At 40.8% G+C, this 21,449-nt stretch overlaps 2 protein-coding genes across 2 annotated transcripts; one reads left to right on the top strand and one right to left on the bottom strand.

Moving 5' to 3' along the window:
* Nucleotides 1-6,864: 6,864 nt before the first annotated feature.
* mstnb (myostatin b) lies at nucleotides 6,865-9,912 on the bottom strand. Its single transcript, XM_034221527.1, has 3 exons — nucleotides 9,351-9,912; nucleotides 8,647-9,017; nucleotides 6,865-7,574 (listed from the first exon to the last, which is right to left on the bottom strand). The coding sequence occupies exons 1-3, from the start codon at nucleotides 9,727-9,729 to the stop codon at nucleotides 7,194-7,196; spliced, it is 1,131 nt and encodes a 376-aa protein (XP_034077418.1). The 5' UTR covers nucleotides 9,730-9,912; the 3' UTR covers nucleotides 6,865-7,193.
* Nucleotides 9,913-14,941: 5,029 nt separating this feature from the next.
* On the top strand, nucleotides 14,942-20,652 carry LOC117549475 (small membrane A-kinase anchor protein-like). The gene is made up of 3 exons (XM_034221431.1): nucleotides 14,942-15,396; nucleotides 16,848-17,073; nucleotides 17,790-20,652. Exons 2-3 carry the CDS (start codon nucleotides 17,028-17,030, stop codon nucleotides 18,074-18,076), a joined length of 333 nt encoding a protein of 110 aa, XP_034077322.1. The 5' UTR covers nucleotides 14,942-15,396; nucleotides 16,848-17,027; the 3' UTR covers nucleotides 18,077-20,652.
* Nucleotides 20,653-21,449: the final 797 nt, after the last annotated feature.

Raw genomic sequence — 21,449 nt, forward strand, 5'->3', positions numbered from 1 at the left:
ACGAATATCACTTAATTGGCTTCTTGTATTATATTATTGTGCACAGTTACTGTTAAAATGTAACATAAATATTGTTTCTGAGATGTCAAAATGTATCAAGGTCCCTTGACACATACCTGATACTTCTCTACATCCGTCTGTCTTAAGAGCATAGGCATAGCATATCATCAGGAGACAGGAGGTTTCCATAATCTGCCCTTCCTTATTTTCCTTGGAGGAACATCTATTCTTCATCACTGTCAACCCTCTGTCCCCAGAGAGGCGATACTTTGCTGCTTTGGACCTTGGATGGCTAACGTCCATGTTTTTTGCTCGTCACAGAACCCCTCCTTGCAAACAAACACTGACATTGAGGAATTTTGTAAACATATTTGGAGTGAACACCAAATTTGACCCGTCTCCAAACTTCCAGTAGCTTTACAAAGTCATTAATCATATGATGGCTTCCCAGAGGTGACTGTCAGTTTTGAGGTAGGAATAGTGATTCCTCATCCCTAAGTGAAAAAGCAAGTGAAGTGCAGACGGAAAGGATAAATCAACAGAGAAGTGAAGACAGCTAGCATTCAGCAGCTGGCCATCTGGTCCTTATCGTGTCCCAGACTGGTTGATTTTATTGCTTTTCATTGCTTTCAGTAGACCCAAGAGGGGTTTTCATAAACAACCTGTCAGTCTGGCCTGAGGTGATCATCCTCTGCTGGTTGTTTAAGTGATTACAATTTGCATCTTATATATTATGTCCTCATAAGATAAAGTGACTTCCAAGGCGCACTGTTTAAGTCAGATGTACATTAGACACTCTATACTATTACCCTGATCTATGTATTTTACATAGAATAAAACGTGTACTGGATCGTAATCTCACATTAGTGGCAAAACAATAACCTGCTAATTTGTATCCCAAGTTATAGTTACAACTGTTTCTAACAAAATACCTAACAACCTATATTCATTATTTTCCTTGTGAGACATGGAAACGATCAGGTGTGCTATAAATAAGAGATCACTGAACAGTCTATAATGTAATGATTTTATAAACAAGGTTGATGACCAATGGATTAGTCAACCCAGTCTCACGGCATTTCGTGTTATAGTCACGAAATTAATCTATTGATTCGTGTTCACCAACATGATTTCCCCATTTTCTTCGTGTCACACAGAACGATTTTAAAAACAATTTCAGTATTCTGACACAGAACGATTTTAGAAGCCATGTATTTCTATTGGTAGTATGTTTCGTGTCTGCACCAAATAATAACAAATTATAAGGAAAAAAAGATTTAAAAAATACAGATTTCAGTATTCTGAGGCTCTGTGCCATTTATTGAGTAAGAAAATGTTTTTATGAACCTCACAGCTTCTGGTCTTCCAAGACCCGATCGGACAAAAAGACGTGGTGCAGGCACGAAACACACTACCAATAGAAATACATTGCTTTTGTGTGACACGAAAAAAAGGGAAAATCGTGTTGGTGAACACGAATCAATAGATTACATTAATTTCTTGACTATTACACGAAATGCCGTGAGACTGGGTTGGGATTAGTTTATACTAAAAAGTATTTCAGAGGTTTGGAACAAGACTTTTGAAGAAATATTGATTTTTCAGGCATCAGTTTTTTATTTGTCACAAATCTGTGTAGAGGTCAATGAAATACTGTCAGTGCATTATTGCTGTAAGCATTTTTAAGTTATATTTCACAATGTCAGCCAACCTTGTGAACGCTTTCACTTCAGTCTCTTGATCTGTCATCGCTCTTGAACGATGTTATGGTCAAGTAAGATATTTGCCACAGAGCAATCTGTCAGCAGAAACACTTCTCCAGATGGTTTGCTCTGCACATCTGTTGAAGGCTCCAGATGTTTTTGGATGCACCTGGCAAGCCCCTTTTCGTTCCCAACCCGTTGTCCATGGCCCTGCACCACGCACAGGGCAGGGCATCCCTTCTTTTGTCCAGATGTTGGGGAAGTCTGGATGCCTTCCTGTAGAACTAGAAGGAATAGAGATGCTGCTCAAATGACATACAGTATCTACAATGGCTTCTACAGAATATCGAACATGTGTATTGTTTTAACGTCTGGAAAGTTAACCGAACATGAAGTAGAATGTTCATTGAAATGTTTTTCCTATGGTAACACATTGTCCATGTAGCCTTAATTGATGCATGTCAGTTAACAAACTTCAAACCTTCATGAACTGTAGCTTACCGATTGTACCAAGCCTTGAAATATGATGCCTCCAAATATATGAACACAGATCATGTGGTCATTGTATGTGCACTATATGTATACGATAAATCAAACGGAAGAATAGCCTACATCGGGGCTATTCAATTGGCGGCCCCCAGATTTTTTTAAAGAGTGCCTTTATTCCAGAGAGGGTGTTAAATTGAGAGATAGAGGGGAAGACTCTGAACACTTTGGCGGGCTCTGGTTTCGAAGCCACCTACTATACTACTATAGAATTGGGAGGGATGAAACCCTCTTTAATAGCACACACAGTGACATGTGTTCTCTGCATTTAACCCATCCTAGTACCAGGAGTCTAGTACTAGGAGCAGCACCCGGGGAGCAATGGGAGTGAGGGGGGAAGGGGGTTGTCCGGTGCCTTGCTCAAGGGCACCACGGCTAGGGCAGGAGGTGAACTGGGACCTCTCCAAGTAGCAGTCCACACTCCATATTTTAGGTCTGGTCGGGGACTTGAACTGGTGACCCAACAGCTCCCAGTCCAAGCCCCTACTTACTGAGCCACTGCCGGACACTAGCTACTGTAGTGACAACTCCTGTTATTTATGGCATCTCTGCGTGAATGATTAGATCATTTCACCTAAATGAAATCAAATGAAATGATGTTGATGGTTAAATTAGCTTCACATGTAGGCCTACTGAGTTCTGAACTTGCCATTTAGATCTCTAAAGGCCTTGGGGCTATGTTGTTTGATTTAGTTAAACACAATATCTACTCCACTATGCTGTTGTAATATTTACTGTATCTGAAGCTCTTAATATGATTGCTCATATTTCAAGCCATCGTTTTCCCGGCCCCTTGCTTTGGATCATTTTCATCAACCGGCCCCCATTCCAAACTAATTGAATAGCCCTGGCCTACATATTACCAATATTGATAGGAGATAAAGTGAAACACAGCAGAAAAATAAGTGAATCACCTTTTTTAGGTAACGGTCTGATGTAATAGATAAACACATAATCAACTCAACTGCTTTGTTAATTAAGATCCTATAAAAACAAGTACACTCAAACAATAATGTTGACCTCTTATTTTCAAGACACATTTTCTGTTTTATTCCTTGTTCTTTGACGTCATTTTCTGGGAAGGCCCGTACAGAGGATACATCTCTTGAAAGGCTCAAATAATCTGTCAGGTGTCTTAACCTACAGACATGACCTCTTGAGAGACCGAATTTCCTGAAATTAACCTGGGACCCATTTCTCTTGTGTACTGCTTACTCACAGCACGAGTAAGCAAAAGTAAACATTCATTAGCAAGGCTTTAATGCCATGAAATGTTCTACAAGTTCTTAGAGGATGAATACTGGTGACTGTGAAGATCCCTTCACTTTGTGTCTATTGCCACCATTGGATGAACATTTAAAGTTGAAGTCAAATGTCTTTACATTGTTCCCAGAGGATGATTCCTGATGACCATGATAATCCTTGCTGAATTGCCTCATTTTTTTTGATAACACTAGTCTTGTTTTTTCACAAGAAATATCGAGGTTTGAGTGTTAACAATTTTTCTTTGCCCTGCATAAACACTAGAAGGGTGTGACGCTTGGTTGTTGGAGTCGGACAAAGAGATTGGATATCAAAAGGATCTCAATGAGGACACCGGAGGTACGTTTTGATACCTCGTGTAAATGCAATCGGGTTACAACATGTTTTATTTAGTTATTTATTTGGGTAAATCAACTTTTGGTATACTTAGTATCAAATAACCAGAATTAAGGTTCATATAATTATCACAATTTGTTATGCAGCTCTATAATGTGTCATTTAATGAGCATTCGTGATTCAATTCAATTCATTCAAATTCTATTAACTTTAAGCAACAAGAACCCTTTCCAATAACAAGGTCTCCAGCTGCCTTGGACTTCTCCTTTACCCCCTAACATCCTTCTTCCCGTTCTCTCACTCTCACTTCCTCACCTGTCAGAGGTGGAATGTCGCTGGCGGGTACAGTCCTCCAGGGTCCGACTCCTGACAGACGCAGCGATGCTCAGTCAAAACATTTCCCAGCTCCTGTTCAAGAAGCAGCCTGAAACAAGCAGCAGCAGCAGCCATCTCTGCAGGACACAACAGAATGAAACGATGCACCTGGGCACGATAAACTGAATACTGGTGCGGAGGTAAAAAGAACAATGCTGATAGGCACATCTCAATAAAGCTGTTTTATTGCAGACATTCTTTTTTCCTGCTACATCTCACTATCTAAAGAGGCAGAGATGCTTGAAACCTTTCCGTCGGATGTCTGTATTTATAAGCAGCTGTTACATTTAAATGTAAAGTCAAGAAGTGAAGTCATTTTTGTGCTGGCTATAACATTGACATTGAATTGACATTTATACGTAGTACCTCAGTTTGGCACTTTTATACTCTTTAATTACGATTTTTAATACACGTGTCATAGTATCAAGTGAAAGTTAAGAGTTGGACACTGTTGGAGACTTTTAGATTTATAAAAAGTTCATGTCAGTTTGCAGATGCAGACATCACAGTTGGAGGAACACGCATGAGAATGGAGATTACTGTTTCAATTGGTCCCGTTTACTAAATCTACTATGAGTTATACAACCTACATTACATTTGATATTAAACTTTTGCTTTTCTCATTTAAAGATCCTTTCAGACACTATTCCCCTCTGTCAATAAAAAGCATTAAAGAGGAGAAACCAAGAAACCTTCCCCCTGGGAGAGAGGTTCTGTGGATCCAGCCCGCAGTCTGCTCTCTGCTGAGGCCGATCGGCGTGGCAGCTTTCCAGCTCTCAGCAGGAAAGGAAGTGGCTCTCAGGGGCAGTGCTCAATTCGCCCTCTACTGGGCGGAAGTCAAGCCTCAATGAGGCCGTCAGTCGAATAGGTCATGCTGTCAGAGCGCACCAGAGTTCACATCCTCTCATTAGACAGCAATACTTCCAACATCCCTTCACTGGATAAAAAGCAAAGTATGGGGAATTGGTCTGAATTGCGCCCGTGACAAAACAGGCTTATGTTGATGGGATCGTGCAGGTGTAGTCAGGTCGACAGTGTGTGTGTATTTTGACTTTTTTCCATACACACCACCCATCAAGTGCCCAGTGCCCACACTCACACATTGCCTTCCTATCAGTTTACACCCATTTGTAGAAGACATAAAGATTCCCAGCTGCTGGAGTGTGAGAAGTGTGTGCTGCGATGTTCGTTTACAGGTTGTTGTGTTCCGATACTGAAACATTGAGTATTGATACAATCAAAGTCAGAAGAATGATAAAAAATGATCTCTGAAGCCAGTTTAGAACAAAACCAACTCCATTCTAATTGTTTTCTAATGTTTTATAGTTGCAAGTGGTCATTTCATATTTTGTATGCTTCATAACTGAATTCAAGAACCCATTGTTCTCCACATATTCTAGGAACATAGATGTACTGAATACTGAACTAAATGTTCCTGAAATTCAACACTATAACCTTAAAACTCTGACTTTCTGAATGTAACGCAGGAACAAAATACTCACACAAGCCGTATTCAACAAACAAGCATAAACTTTATTTGTTAAAACAAGTATATAGAGTTTCTGTATTACATCTTTCATCTTGCTAGATTGTGGTTTTATACATTTACCAACAGTGGTTTAGAAAGGCAACTCCTTATGGAAACAATGGCATATGTATACAATACAAATGAGCAAACATATCAAAATCAGTTTTTACAACTTTTGTAGCAACCAATTGTTTCTATTGGTGTGCCATAGTGCAAACTGTGTTGTTGGTGAGACAGAGTTTAAGCATGATCTCAAAATGCACACATCTCATTTCCTCTGTCTTAAACACATTCTTTATTTGTAGGCTGCATTCATTGTGCCTTCAGTTCAAGTCCTTCCCGTCCAGTCATGTGAATTTACAATCAGAATAGTTCAAGTGTGTCGGGCAGGTCAGGCTATTGTGTTGGAGAGTGAAGATAATGCTGAGCAAGAACGCTCCTTGGTCGGGTTTGTACACAAAGACGTGTCGAGACCTTTAGTGGTGCTTCACACAGGTGGAACATTGTTCATAGGAATGGTCAACCACTAAGTCACCACCACACATTTAAGTTTGATCCTATACTAGAAAGATGATTTTCCAAATTACTTATGTTGCAATGTTTGACCAGGGTTATTTAAGAGGCTATAAAAAGAATCAGTTTTCATATTTGTATCGACTCCTATGAACCTTCGTGTTCCACCAGAATGAAATACCACTCTAAAAGTCTCCAAAAACTTTAAAAAAGTGAAGAGTTTCACTCTAACATGATTATTGAGCATCACACAGTTTAGCAGAGAGTTTAACAGCTTGTATGAAGGGTATGAGTGGAGTGGATGGCGTATGAGTATAATCTGTCGGCATGTGGATATAAATGGACAGCACAGAATACAGAGGAAAACAAGTTTTGGATAACTTTGATCATTTCCACATTCACTCCAAGGTCTAGCAGGTGTGTGTGTGTGTGTGTGTGTGTGTGTGTGTGTGTGTGTGTGTGTGTGTGTGTGTGTGTGTGTGTGTGTGTGTGTGTGTGTGTGTGTGTGTGTGTGTGTGTGTGTGTGTGTGTGTGTGTGTGTGTGTGTGTGTGTGTGTGTGTGTGTGTGTGTGTGTGTGTGTGCGGGTGTGTCTGTGTGTGTGTGTGTCTGTGTGTGTGTCTGTGTGTGTGTGTGTGTGTGTGTGTGTGTGTGTGTGTGTGTGTGTGTGTGTGTGTGTGTTTTCCACAGCCATTTGACCTGAAGCCTCTATGGCTAAGATTTCAAGGGGTGGAAAGAAAAGTAAGAGCTGTGGCGGTGTGAAAGCGCTGCCCTGCCGAAGGTCAGGCTGTTTCTAATCTGGTTCTATTGCACCATGTTCTGCAGGAAAGCATTGGAGCTGGTGGGTTGGTTGTGTCAAATAGTCTGAAGATGGAGGGCGGACTGAGCTGTGCCCCCCCCCCGTCCCTCTCGCCAGGATCTCCGTCCCAACTCAAGAGCATCCACAACGATCCACCACCATGGAAGGGATCTTGCCATAGATGATCTGTTCTTTTCGGTTAAAGTAGAGCATGTTGATGGGCGACATCTTGGTGGGGGTGCAGCAAGGGCCTGCGGTCCCTCTGGGGTTGGCCTTGTTCACCAGGTGGGTGTGCGGATACTTCTGCAAGTGCATGTACTCACACTCCCCGGAACAATAGTTGGCCTTGTAGCGCTTTGGGGCAATAATCCAGTCCCAGCCAAAGTCTTCAAAGTCCACAGTGAGCGGGTAGCGGCAGCAGCGGGACTCGGGAGAGTTCTCGTCACAGTCCAGGCCCGAGTCTCTCCTGAGGCGCTTGGGGCCCTCAGAGATCTTCACCTCCATGAACGGTTGCTAAAAACGAGAGATCATGTGTGAATACTTAGACATCAGCTGGGTTGCAGAAAAGGAAGGCGGGTGACAGCATTCATTTTACTTTGGTGCCCTTTGGCAGCTGGTTTTCAAACACGGCACGGTAATATTATGAAACTTTGACTTTTTTAGGAAATGAAATCATATGATGGTTGGTTAGCCACAGCCGTCAAGGTATTCTAATTGCCCCAGAGCCCGGTGCCAGCTTTTGAGCTGTATGATAAGTGTTTGTCATTGATAGCAACTGTGTGTGTGTGTGTGTGTGTGTGTGTGTGTGTGTGTGTGTGTGTGTGTGTGTGTGTGTGTGTGTGTGTGTGTGGTGTGTGTGTGTGTGTGTGTGTGTGTGTGTGTGTGTGTGTGTGTGTGTGTGTGTGTGTGTGTGTGTGTGTGGTGTGTGTGTGTGTGTGTGTGTGTGTGTGTGTGTGTGTGTGTGTGTGTGTGTGTGTGTGTGTGTGTGTGTGTGTGTGTGTGTGTGTGTGTGTGTGTGTGTGTGTGTGTGTGTGTTTGTGTGTGTGTGTGTGTGTGTGTGTGTGTGTGTGTGTGTGTGTGTGTGTGTGTGTGTGTGTGTGTGTGTGTGCAGGCAATTAGTCTGATTTGCACAGTCACACAGAACACTTTGAGGAATGTGGGGCAGGTGAACTTGTATGTAATCAAGCAATAAGATTTGAGGTTATAGTGGGCCGGGCATGTGTCCAAATGCAGGTGTGCGCCTGCATGGAGTCTGTGTTGATTAACAGCTTTCAAAAGTCTTAAATCTTGATTCCCTTTCCGAGCAGTGAGATGCATGAATGTTTAACCACCTGCTGACTCTGCAAAGCCTCTCTGCACACTACTGCCTCAGGGCAGTAAGATACAGAATCCAAAATGTCTCTTTAAACAGAGTTAGAACTGGACTTTTAGAAATGAGCGATTGATGATCTGGTCCCAGATCTAATTCACCTGTTACAGCAGTAAATATAACATTTTGTGATGAGACAAACGGCTTGTTATCCCTTTAAGTAAAACAAACTTGACCACAATCTTACAGTTTAATGTAAATTAAAGTTTAGCTCACCAGTCCTTCCTCTCCAGGCTCTGTGGAGGTCACGGCCAGATCATTTCCCCGCGAATCGAATGCGTTAATCTCGATGCCCCAGTTGGTCTCCGGCTGCCGCAGCCACACAGCCAGAACCTGTTTGACGTCTATACTCTGCCAAGAGCTGACCCCGGCATTCACGTCGATCTTCAGGGAGCGGATGCGTATGTGCCTGCTCCCGTCTGTGACCGGCATCAGGCGGGAGATCTGCAGGAACACGGTGGTCGCCTCGTCCGCAGGGCGCAGATGCACCCATAGCTGAGCGCGCACAATGCGGTTGGCTTGAAACTTTTGAGCAAAAGAGAAAAAGCAGCACTTTGGTTCCCCATCCACTTGGGCGACGGACTCGGCTGCAGAAAAGAAAGAGACAGAAAAACCTTTACAGATAGAAAATAGAAATTCTTAACACGACATTTAAACTCTAGAAGTGGGCTGTTACAGTTTAAAAACCCTGACATTTGTGCGCGTAATGACCTGGCGTAATGACGCACCGACCCATACAACAGTTTCAAATATAGATAATGTTGATACTTGCACACTTTTATTATCAAAATCAACTGAAGCTACGCGTTAAAAATGAACTGCGTCTCCCGTGCGGTCAGTCCCGTGCGTAAAACCCTATGTTGGAGACGTCTGAGCGCGTCCTTCTTATTATAAAAAAACAAAACGAAATAAAGACTTACGTTCAGTGGCTATCATCATCATCGTCTCCGTGGTGGCATGCTCGTCGTCCTCCTCCATAACCACCTCTCTGTTGTCATCTCCCAGCACGTCGTACTGGTCGAGGAGCTGCTGCAGCGGCGGCGCTTTGGGCAGGAGCTGCTTCACGATGTCTCGGCTGATGTTCGGAGCTTCTTTCATCCGCAGTTTGCTCAAAATCTGAAATTTAATCGCGTTTAGTCTCATGGTTTTGATCTGCTGCCGGACATCACAGGTGGCGCACTGCTCCGCGTCCTCCGGGTTAGAGGCGGGGGGCTGCTGGTGCGTCTCTTGGTCACTCAGAACTACTGGACCCAAAGCGATGAGCAGGCTGAGATACAGCACAATCTGAGACAGATGCATTGTCTCTTAGGTGTTTGAGTTAAAAGGATCCCTGGGTGTGTGCTGGACCTGATGCGCGAGCGGACTGGGATGGATTAATGTCCCACAATGATAGGCATCATACCTTATCAGCGCACACCTTTTTATACTCCAACTTTAGCCTCTTTTGTGTCGTCAAAAACTATGATTGGCTGGACAGGCAACAATGAATTTTAACCGACTGACATGAACACTTTTTTTCGTTGTCAACCCATAAAGGGATGGAGGCTGTGAGCATGTGCAACACGTGTCCGCAGATACACAAATTCACTTTTCTAGCACGGATTGCGCAATGAGCGGAGAGGCGCCCACGGACTGTCTGCGTTATATGTAACGTTTAGATGAACCTGATGAAGTTACATCACCACACATTAACACCAGACAACCAAATGTGGACTTCATAAATGGAAGTAGCACCATACTCGGATCAGAGTGTAGCCTAATACGTGTTTGAGTTCGCACGTTGAGAAAGATACAACCTCAAATGTTTGTGTCAAAAGTGTTTTAACAGTGAACTCTGAGGACAGGTATGTGCGGCTGGGCCAGCATGTACATGGAAATACATTTTATTAAGAGCTGTTGAATTTATAAACATAATGTTATAGTATTTCTTCAAAATTGTTATTCAAATATTCTTCTATTGGATGGGCTTTTATTTGTATACACTTATGCATGCATACATTTACCATTTTTGTAAACTCCCTTTCAAGTCTTTTTATACCATTATTGGCCCATGTCAATTCGGAACTGATGCATCCTTCCATGTTCAGGATTTAAAAAATAAATCAGCAACGATAAAGAAAGAAACCTTAATCCTCTTGTTTAAGTCGTTGTTGGTGAAACCAGGCAGTATAATATGAGAGGATAGCGCCACCGTGTGGCAAGGACACATCATCGTGACACCTGTCATCATCAACAACAAGCAGTCACATGGCGACCTGAACATGGGTGGAGAAATGAAATACAGTCAGGAACAGAGCCAAGCTTCGAACACTTGGCTAGATAAATACAGGGATTGATAAACCATGTACTCTTATAAACACATCTGAATGTATAAAAGGCTACTAAATACATAATGTAAAGAAATAATTAATATTGTACAAATGTTTTTAATGTTGTGACATTTTTCCTGATATTTTCAAAATTCTATATGATTGCTTTTTAAAATTCTTCCTGATATTCGACATTATATGCTATGAGTTTTTCAAAAAACAATACTAGGTTTTTGTCATGATCATTTCAATATTCTACTTTTTACCTCAGACTATAATGTATTTGTTCCTATTTTCCAACATTTTATACATACTGTCTTTAATTTGACATGGTGTACTATGACTTTAATTTACCTTTTCAAAACATACTATACTTTTACTTTTTCAACATCATTTGACATTCTATACTATAACTGTATGCATCATATTTACAACCTACTATGTAACATAGTATGACTTTTCCACGTTTTTTATTTTTCATTTTTATACATTCTATACCATGACTTTGTTTCCATGATAATCTACTTTCATACTATACTTTGACTTTTGGCTTCATTTTTGGTCCGTTTCATTACATTTCAACACAATACACTATATATGTTTTAATGATATTTTCAACATATAGGATATACTTTACTCTGGCTTTCACATATTTTTAGACGTACTATTTGTTATGATATTTTATAATAATGCTATGACTTTCTTCATGATATCTTCTAAATAATTAATAAACAAGTCTATTGTATTTTTCAAAATACTATACTATGACATTTGTATATTTTTTGACAAACTAATCTATACCTTTTTAACAGATGTTTTGACATGGTACACTGACTTGACTTTTTTGATACACTACACTATTCCTTTTTCCCAGACATTGACATACATTATATTATTATTACATTACATGTCACTTGTTAGACGCTTTTATCCAAAGCGACCATACTATAGATTTTTCAACATTACTTTGACTTTTATTAAAGATAGTTTCACCATACTATACAAATGTATACTTTTGTATTTCATGTGTTACTACAAACCCTACTATTTGTTGACATACTATGCCAAGACTGTTTCATGATATTTTCAACGTACTTATACTCTCTTGTTTTTCAAACCTTTTGAATTTCACAACATAAAGATGGTGGCATTCAATGTGACTGCATTTCAGCGGTCGCTTGTATAGTTTATGTTCTCTTTGGCTAAGCTCCAATACACCTTAGTAAACAGCAGACACTGAGTGAATGATAGCCGTTATATGGACTATCCATTTATTCATTTCTAAGATCAATGAAGTAATATACCCAGTAATAAAAACACATAATGGGAGAGCTGTTTAAAGAGAGTAAAGGCAAGATACAGAACCTAAAACTTAACTGAAAATGTGTAACACTTGCAGCCAGAGTGATGAGTACAGTTAAGGACCTAAGAGCTTAGGTCTGAATAATAGAATTGTTTATTTATTTTTTAGTTAACCATTTACCTTGTTACGGCTATTTGTGTTCATGTGCCCTTTTCCCTCCAGTAGATCTGCCCAGGTGTGCTGCATGGCTGTAAGGAGGCGCATGGCGAGGTGCACCTGGGAAGGAAGCGCTCTAGAGCTCCAGAGCAGCATGAAGAGGAGGCCGCTGGACTGCTGGGTTTCTGCCTGGGATTCATATTTGTACAATTTGCACGTTTCATTACAATTAATCCTATGGATTTGATTATTTGAAAGGAGTCTTTATGTGGTGTATTTGGTGGAATTGTGTTAGCCCTATGGCCAACTAAGGGTTGGGCTTAACAACCTAATTCTTATTTAGCAAATGTACCTGAATTATTTGGAAATGGTGTTATGGTTGCACTGTGAGCGCATTTTAAAATAAGAGCTCTGTACAAAACATAATAATAAAACAATGTGAATATATGTGCCTCTTGATTTTTCAACAGAGAATATCAACAGCTTTCTGTGTCTTTTGTCTCTTCCCTATTCGTCTTGTTACATTTCTCTCTATTTTAAATTAAACAACCCTTTCCTGCCATGTAGACCTCTCTAATGGGGTTTAGCTTTTTAACACCTTACAACTGCTTATTATACCATTACACTTATTCCCCACATACCCTCCCCAGTGTGGCCCCTGCTCTGTGGTCCTTGTCACTGCAGACTATTCTTGGTCCCCCCAAAGCTGTGCAGACACCCTGCATTTCAATGAACATTTATTGGAGCATTTGTTAGAAATTATACTTTGGAAAAGTAATATGGATTAAATCAGCCATTTGAAAAAGTGGTGGGGACATGTCCCAAATGTCCCTGATGTAAATCGAATCAAATCAAATCAAGTTTTATTTATATAGCACATTTATAAACCATTTTTGGTCGAGCCAAAGTGCTGTACATATAATAAAAATAGCCTACAGTAGAGACACTATGTAAATTACACCTATGTCCCCAACACTGGTGCTGAGTACTTTAAAGGTCTCCTATTATACTATTTGTAGGCATATATTATAGGTCCCAGATACATAACAAAATGTCTATAAAGTGTTTTGCTCAAAATACCAAAGAGATCACCCATTTTAAAGAGAGAGCTCAGGAGAATTCTACCTAGATACTCAGGTAAATGCTGCCGTGAATAAACGCCATATTATGCTCCAAACAACATCAAGGATTATTTCTGAAACAGTATGGAGCTCAAATGCTATTTCTCTCATGGGTTTACCACAAGGTGAGTACCTTTTTATATCCTGCTTTTTTACACATACTCTCTCCAGTACAGTGTTAGCGATGCTTGCTAATGTTAACAAAGACCGCGGTGAATTTAGTTTTAGGTTGGATATTCGACGGACATTCGCGGACCCGCCAGCAGCGTCAGTTTCCCGGGGAGATCTTCTCCGCGAAACGAGGCTTTGATTTAGGGACCATCAACAAATGACTTTTACAATTAGACAAGAAAAATGTTCTTTGTAATAAATCGACAGCTTCTCGATCGTGTGAATGTGAAGCAAATTCACTCTAGAGCATACATTTATTGAACACACCTCTTTTTATTGCATTTTAATACTTTAAATACGTTTTATTAATATTTTTGATGGAAACATTTGCTTATTTCTTCAATACCTTCCAGGTCATGTGACCTAATGACTCAACATCAATGCTGGGTCAAAGAACTACACTGGCTGCATAGGACACACCTCTTTTTATTGTATTTTAACACTCTAAATATTTTTATATTAATATTTTGATTATTAATTGTAATTTAAAGTATTACAATGCAATAAAAAGAGGTGTGTTCAACAAATGCATGCTCTAGCGTGGATTTGCTTCACATTCACACGATCGGGAAGCTGTCAATTTATTAAAAAGAAAAATGTTTGTTGATGGTCCCTAAGTGAAAGCCTCGTTTCGCGGAGAAGATCTCCCTGTCGTAATACAGCCAGCAGCAGGGGAAACTGACGCTGCTGGCGGATCCGCGAATGTCCGTCGAATATCCAACCTAAAACTAAATTCACCGCGGTTTAACAAAGACCATATTACTTCCAAAACACGTCGCACATTGTTTCTGATACAGTGACGTTTCTGATAGGGCCGTGGGTGTAAAGCTGTCACTTTGTGACTCTCCTTATACATCGGGGACACATATTTGTATAAAAGACATCAAAAAGTGCATTTTGTATTATAGGGGACCTTTAAAGGTAGGGTAGATAAGAATGGAGAAACCAGTTTGAGTGCGCTAGAATTTGAAAGTACGCAGCCGAAAAAAATCTGCCCCTTCCTTCAGAGTTCCTTACAGAGCACCTCCTCCAACATACACGAACGCGCACATGACCAATGAGGGCACGAGATAAGTTTGTTCACGAGATGGAAGGCTGACAGGCAGGTAGGCCATCCAGTTATTTTAGCCGGGCCTGCTAACATAATTGGTCGTGCTTTTTACAGCGCCACGGCTTCCACAGATGACATTTTCTTATGTATTTATTGTCAAAGTGTTTAATGTATTCATTGCTATCGGGATGTTAAGAGCATTCCATGGAATATAACAACAATAGTTTCTGAAGTGAATTACCTACCCCACCTTTAAGAACAATGGTTATAAGAGGCGCATAAAACCATTGCCAGGTGGCAGTACTTACTTAGTACTGCCACTTGGCGGACTCAGTAAATCCACCAGGTGGCAGTGTTGCTCCAGTCCTCCGCGGTGCTCCCTCGTAGCCGCCGTGTGTCAGTGCGCAGCGGCCGGACTCTCCTCCTCCTGAGCGCCGCTGCAGCTCGGGAGTTCCCGGAGAGTCAGTCAGAATGAAGCCGGATCACAGCTGACCTCTCCCTCCACTGAGCAGCTCCTCTCCACCGGGGTGAAGGCAACAGGGAGCCCGTCTGCAGGCCCGGATCCCCCCCACAGAGATTATTTTTGCAATCTGGTGTGGAGCTCTTCATGCTGCAGAAACAGAAACAGGGAGCAGCAACTTTAAATATCATTTTGTTTCTCACACAAACGTGCAAGTCAACCCGCTTGGATAGTGTTTGGAGAGCCGAGGAGGAGGTAGGGGATGCGGCGCGGCAGCAACTGATGTCTGGATCATCTTTTATTTGAACGACCTTGGGTTCTACTCCTTTCTCTGGATTATTTTATTTTTGTCGGAATGGAGAAAAAGCAGCCGCATTAGCCACACTCATTTAAAAGTATGTACAGCTACAGTATCACACTCATCCTGTTGACATGTTTAATCTCATGTTTGCTTTCCCCACTGAGACTCAGTTTGTGTTTTTCAAACAGTAATGTGGTTTAATCCAAATCCTAGCATGTCTGACAGATAGTGGATGCTCCCACAATTGAGGTGTATCAACATTGAGATGTTTTACAGGAATATAACAGAGGGTTTTGTGAGTGCACCTCCAAAATGTTGTTTGACTCTGAGGGAGACTCCCTGCTGACATGATTCACAGCCTGGTGTTGTGCAGCTTTTCTGAATTTTATTTTTATTTTATTTTATTTATCCTTTATTTATCCAGGAATGTCCCATTGAGATACAAGATCTCTTCTTCCAGGGAGTCCTGACCAACAATGAATGAAGCACATGTTTGCAGAGTGTTCCAGGGCCTGTAGTCCTGGAGCCTGTCAGTGGAACAGATGGAGAGTCAGGCTTACAGCAGCACAGCCGCACAGCACCAGGGCACTCAGATAGAGACAAGCGTCCCCCGTGCCATGCAATACAAATTAGGGCGAGGAATTGAGTCACTGGGGTAGAGGTGGGGGGGGATGAGTAACACTTGATGTGCAGAGCAGCAGTTCAAAAGTGACCCTGCAGAGGTGAGGCCTTGACCTGGGCTTGGGTCATACAGCTCCTGGTAGGCTGACTGATGGAAAATAAATGACTGAAATCCTCCCTCTATACTTATAATCTTTTGTTATTTTATTTATTTATTTTCATTTTATTCCAGTTTTATTCTGTCCTGCATTGGTATTACGTTTTCTTTTTAATCATAAAGCTATGTGTTACTCTGGTTATAACTTTTGTGGGGAGATAGTATTGTTAGTTTTATTTGTAAATTGAACATTCAAAGGCTTTATTGTTATATGAACAGTGTAGATATGGCAATGAAAATGAAAAAATGAAAAAACAAATTTAAAAAACAATAAAAATAGTGCAAGAAGAACAGAGTGCAAGATTATGTTGCAAGAAAAACGTGCAAGTAATGAAGGTAAAGTGTACTATTTACATGTCAGTAAAAATAAATAAATACAATTTGCTAATTAATGCAGAGAATTATGAAAGTGAACAAGTAATGCAGGAGTCTTAAGAGATGTACATAGGATAAGATAAGAAGAAGCAGCCTATAGCCTGTGGCTTGTCTACGTGTCTGGTTTGTGAAGCAGTTCACTTTGAGAATGAAAAGTTCTATACTGTAAATACACAGGTCAAATGTACGATTGAGGGTCTTTGAGCATGTTTTACGGTGTTGTTGTGTATTTATGAAAACAATTTGATCGCAGGTTCCTCAACAGTGCGTTTACAAGACATTAAAAACAACATTTGTCCTTGTTTGATGAAGCTGCTGTAATGCAAGTACAAGTTCAGACGTTTAGTATAAATAAAGCTTGATTTGATCTGTTTGACTCTTTCTCTCTGCAGTTGCAATGAGGTTTCAGCAGGAAGCGAGAAGGTTCACTCAGGGATGGGCCCCCAGCACCTTCTAGATCTCCCCCTCTAATGTGTCTCACATGTTCAGACATGGACGGGAGGGGGAGTGGATGACAGGAGCGCAGTGAGGGCAAGGGGAAGCATAGAGCTGAGCTGACCGTTAAAACTTCCATGTGTGACATCTCACTCAGTCTCTCCCACCCTACAGTAAGGCAAGGCAAGTTTATACAGCACTTGTCAACACACGGCAATTCAAATGCGGATACATTTTATAAAATGGCATTGAACAAGAAAAAACTCTCATTAAAAAGCAAAGAGAATATAATAAACATAGATCCAGCTAATATAGAATAACACAGGTTGTATACAGTGCAGTGTAAGATATGAGTAGTTCAATTAAAAGCAGTGGAAAAAAGTCTTAAAAAGTAGTCAGAGTTGCAGCGGACCTGCAGTTCTCTGGGAGTTTGTTCCAGATATTTGGAGCATAATAACTGAACGCTGCTTCTCCATGTTAGCAGCAGAGCCTTCCCAGAAGACCTGAGAGTTCTGGATCTTTCATAATGTATTTTGGGCCTAAAGCATTCAGTGCTTTATAAACCAGCAGCAGTATTTTGAAATCTATTCTTTGACACACAGGAAGCCAGTGTAAAGACTTCAGAACAGGAGTGATGTGATCCACTTTCTTAGTGTTAGTGAGGACTCGAGCAGCGGCGTTCTGAATCAGCTGCAGCTTCCTAATAGAGTCTTTAGTGAGACCTGTGAAGACACCATTATAGTAGTCGAGTCTACTGAAGATCCAGACTCCAAATCCTGCTTTGACATTATTCCTTTAATCCTAGATAATATATAATTGTTTTAATGTAACTTGAAATTCAGATCTGTTGTTTTGAACATTGCTCAGCGCTGTCTTTTATTCACTCCTTCTTGTTGCAGTAAATCAATGCAACATCCTCCAGAGTATGGGGTGTGTGAAATCCAAGAGGAGCGACTGCGCAGCCCAGAATGCAAACTCCAGAGTGAAAGGCAGGGCGAGGGGGGAGAAGACCTACCTGGTGCACTCGGAGACGGGCTGGGTGGAGGGCTCCCCCCACACCAACCCTGTGCTGATGGAGTACGCTCACAGGCTGTCCGAGGAGATTGTGGCCCGGGCCGTGCAGCAGTGGGTGGAGGTGGACCGCCGCTACGGAGACATCCCATACATCGAGTGTGACGTGCCATGACACGGGGAGGAGGGTCTCAGCCCTTGATACTTGAGGTGGCTCAACAAGGCCAATAAACACCTTCATTCAGAATGAATCCCTCTGCTGTGAGAAGAGATGTGAATGAGCTGCCAGTAATTCAGTTTGACCTAATTTTGGATTGGATTACTCTTGGATTGAACCTAAAAACCCTCCTCCTCCTCCTCCTCCTCCTCCTCCTCCTCCTCCTCCTCCTACTCCTCCTCCTACTCCTCCTCCTCCTCCTCCTCCTCCTCCTGCGATTAATTGTAAAAGTTGGATTCTGTTGGTGTTCAGCTGGATGTGCTTCTAAGATCTTATTGGTTCTCTCTGTGGCTGGACTCAAAGCAAGAAGCTATCAGATATTGCTTGGAAATGTAATGTCCCTCTTTGCAAAGCCTATCCCGGCCCTCGATGCTGTCCAGATGTCCCTCCTCTTACGGGGGAAGGTTATTATTAGATCCCTTCATTTGGTGGTATCATCAGGTACTCTAACCCTCCTTCAACGAGTCCAGGAAATAATGTGCACAAATGATGTTTCCTGCACTCCAGGATATTGTTTGGGACCTTTTTTCTGCTGATCTCTCAGCAGAACCTAAAGCATAAGAAAGGATTGACACACTTTCCAGAAGGATTTGGCTGGCAACAGAACTTGGTTTTCCTCAAAGTGTTTCAGGCCTGTTCTTTTGTCAATATTGTGTAATTTTAACCAGGAAATACTGCCCCATGGAGAAAGAAGCACAAATATACAAACCTCGATAACACATAGCACTCCAATCCAGTCCGTATGTGACTTCAAATACGTTCCTGCGGTTACATAACAGAGGGCAGCGATACTAACCAGGGAAGAGCAGATTTATTTGGAGAAGAGGTTCAGAACCACCAAAGCCCTTAAGAATGAGCTGGATCACATTCCACAGATCAGCTCTGTGCACAAATGCTCTAAATGATGTCATTGGGATTTGCCCAAAATGCAATTATTATTGCTAGCTTGTCTGTACTGCACATGATAGAGGACACACTTAAACTGCCACACAATTATTAAATATCATTACAGCAGTAGGAATCAGTGAATATGAGAATACTTTCAATGTCTATAAAACATTTTTAATCACACTTTTAATCTGCTTATAGCACTGTATTATTAGGTCAAAAGTCCTTGTGAATATTCATAATGCTTTAAGACAATGAACATCGCACATAAAGCATTTTCTAATGATTAAGGTCATGTATCAAAATAAGATTTTTGAAATGCCGGTCACTCATTAAGCTTTAGACTTTTTTACATACCTTAAAGAAAAAGACTATTTTAAAATAACTTTTAAGCAGCTTGTAATATATTATATCTGCCTATTCCTCAGGATAGATAACAGATCGAGCATTATAATGTTTCGCAACAATGGGAATTTATTATTGTACTTACAAAAAAAGAGTCAGTGAGTGAGCAGTATTTATAAAGTATAATGATAAAAGTCATCAGCAAATGCATTATAATGTGTTATTATTGTTATCAAGCTGTATTCATATTTATGGGTGCTCATAACTATATGACAGTGCTATAAACAGATTATAAAGTATTATAAGTATGATGCATAATAGAAATACAAATTGCAAGTAAATACTCCAACACAAGCCAATAAGCCATATAAAACAGTGGTGGAAGTCTTTCCCTCCACTTGCCTTTTCCGTTAGTTACTGGATTGACAGAAAACTGGCAAACAACAAGGTATCACACAGTTGTCACAGATTGTATTTGGGAAATCTAACTACTGCAGATGTCAAATGCTTATTTTAGTGAAGAGCAGCATCATAGAGGGTGCAGTGAGGACGTATTTCTGTAGGCAGACCTGTACATTAAAATTGCAAGAGCTTCCTCAACAAAAAGCAATGAGATTTCTCCATTGGATTTTATTATATGCAGGAAATAATCTCTGTGGCAAACACACGTTTATGATATACTGCAAGATATGCTCCACATATTAACACCACTTTTATAATAGAAGCACAAATGCAATCGCCAGAAATAACAAATAAGCAAATACAAATCTTGCTCCATCTTTACTTCACCTCCGCTAAGCTAAAAGTGGCTAATGTTCGACGTGATGACGTTTAGAAGTCTCAATTAGCCAGTTGATAGTAACCAACATTTTTGAGACACGTAAAAAAGCTTAAGACATCGTGTGTTGACCACATATCTTATTTCAGGAATCATAACAAAAAGTAATTAAAAAAACATTGACTTCAACACAAGGGAGCTCGGAAGTGCTAACATGCTATCTCTATTAATGGGTTCACAAGGTAATGATTTATTTCTCCAAAAAAACTTCATATGATCGCCTCCCCACACACATCACTCTTATCAACTCCTAAAACATAATCCACATTGACAGATTAATCTGCTAGGGTTGTCCCAAACATGTTGTGAACACACTGGAGATTAGGGATGACCCGCCATACTCCTCATGCTTAATCTGAGGCCATTTGTTTAACTTTACATCAAATGATAAAGGTGAATGTCTGTTGTGTTCTGTACATTTTGAGTTCAAATAAAACGAAAGGCCTGTTTCAATAGCACAAGAGCTGGTGGCAGTGTGAAGAGAGTGTGGACGTTGGGTCAGTTTTATAGTCCACATGCTAGAGGATAATGGGTCATTTTAAAACGACACATTTATTTCTTATGCTATATATCTAAATTGATTGATATCAGGCTCTACTGTGATGTGATCACTGCTAAAAGTTTAAAAGTTCACAAAAGATTCAGTTTCTGTAACTCTTGCAAAGATCAGGTCTGAGATTTGTATTAGATTTTCCTTCAACAGCCGTTAGTGTTAAAAAAGAAACGGTTTACAATCAGCTTCTCTGTGAACGCCTGTCTTCATCCAACATCCGTCTTCCTTTTGAGGCTTTTACCACTGACTGGCCGTTTCTCAATGTCGAGTAGAGCTGCTGCAGAGCCACTATTTCAAGGACTGTTTAAATGCATGTTAAATGCCCAGCATTCGGCACCACTCGATGACGTAGTATACTTTAAATAGTGGCTCTGCAGCAGGTATACTCGACATTGAGAAACGGCCATTGAAAGGCTGCCAATAGAGAGCCGAAGTCCCTCCCTTTCCGGTGGAACTCCATGGGACCTTATTTCGGAAAGATTATGTATTGAAGTCAATGGCGAGAGACAAGTTAAGTTTCGATCCCGTTTGAATTGTGCCATGAATTATACATAGCCTATGATGTTTGTCAATCTTAACAAATCTTTTCCAAGTAAAAAAAGTCACAGTTTGTCGTGAAACTTTGAAGTTACACTTATTTGTCTGTGAAACCGCTCAATGAACTACATCTCTGGTCTCGCACAATACACATCACCAACACCAGAATG

This window comes from Gymnodraco acuticeps, unplaced genomic scaffold (genome assembly GCF_902827175.1).
Source record: "Gymnodraco acuticeps unplaced genomic scaffold, fGymAcu1.1, whole genome shotgun sequence".
In the NCBI taxonomy this organism is placed as follows: domain Eukaryota; kingdom Metazoa; phylum Chordata; class Actinopteri; order Perciformes; family Bathydraconidae; genus Gymnodraco; species Gymnodraco acuticeps.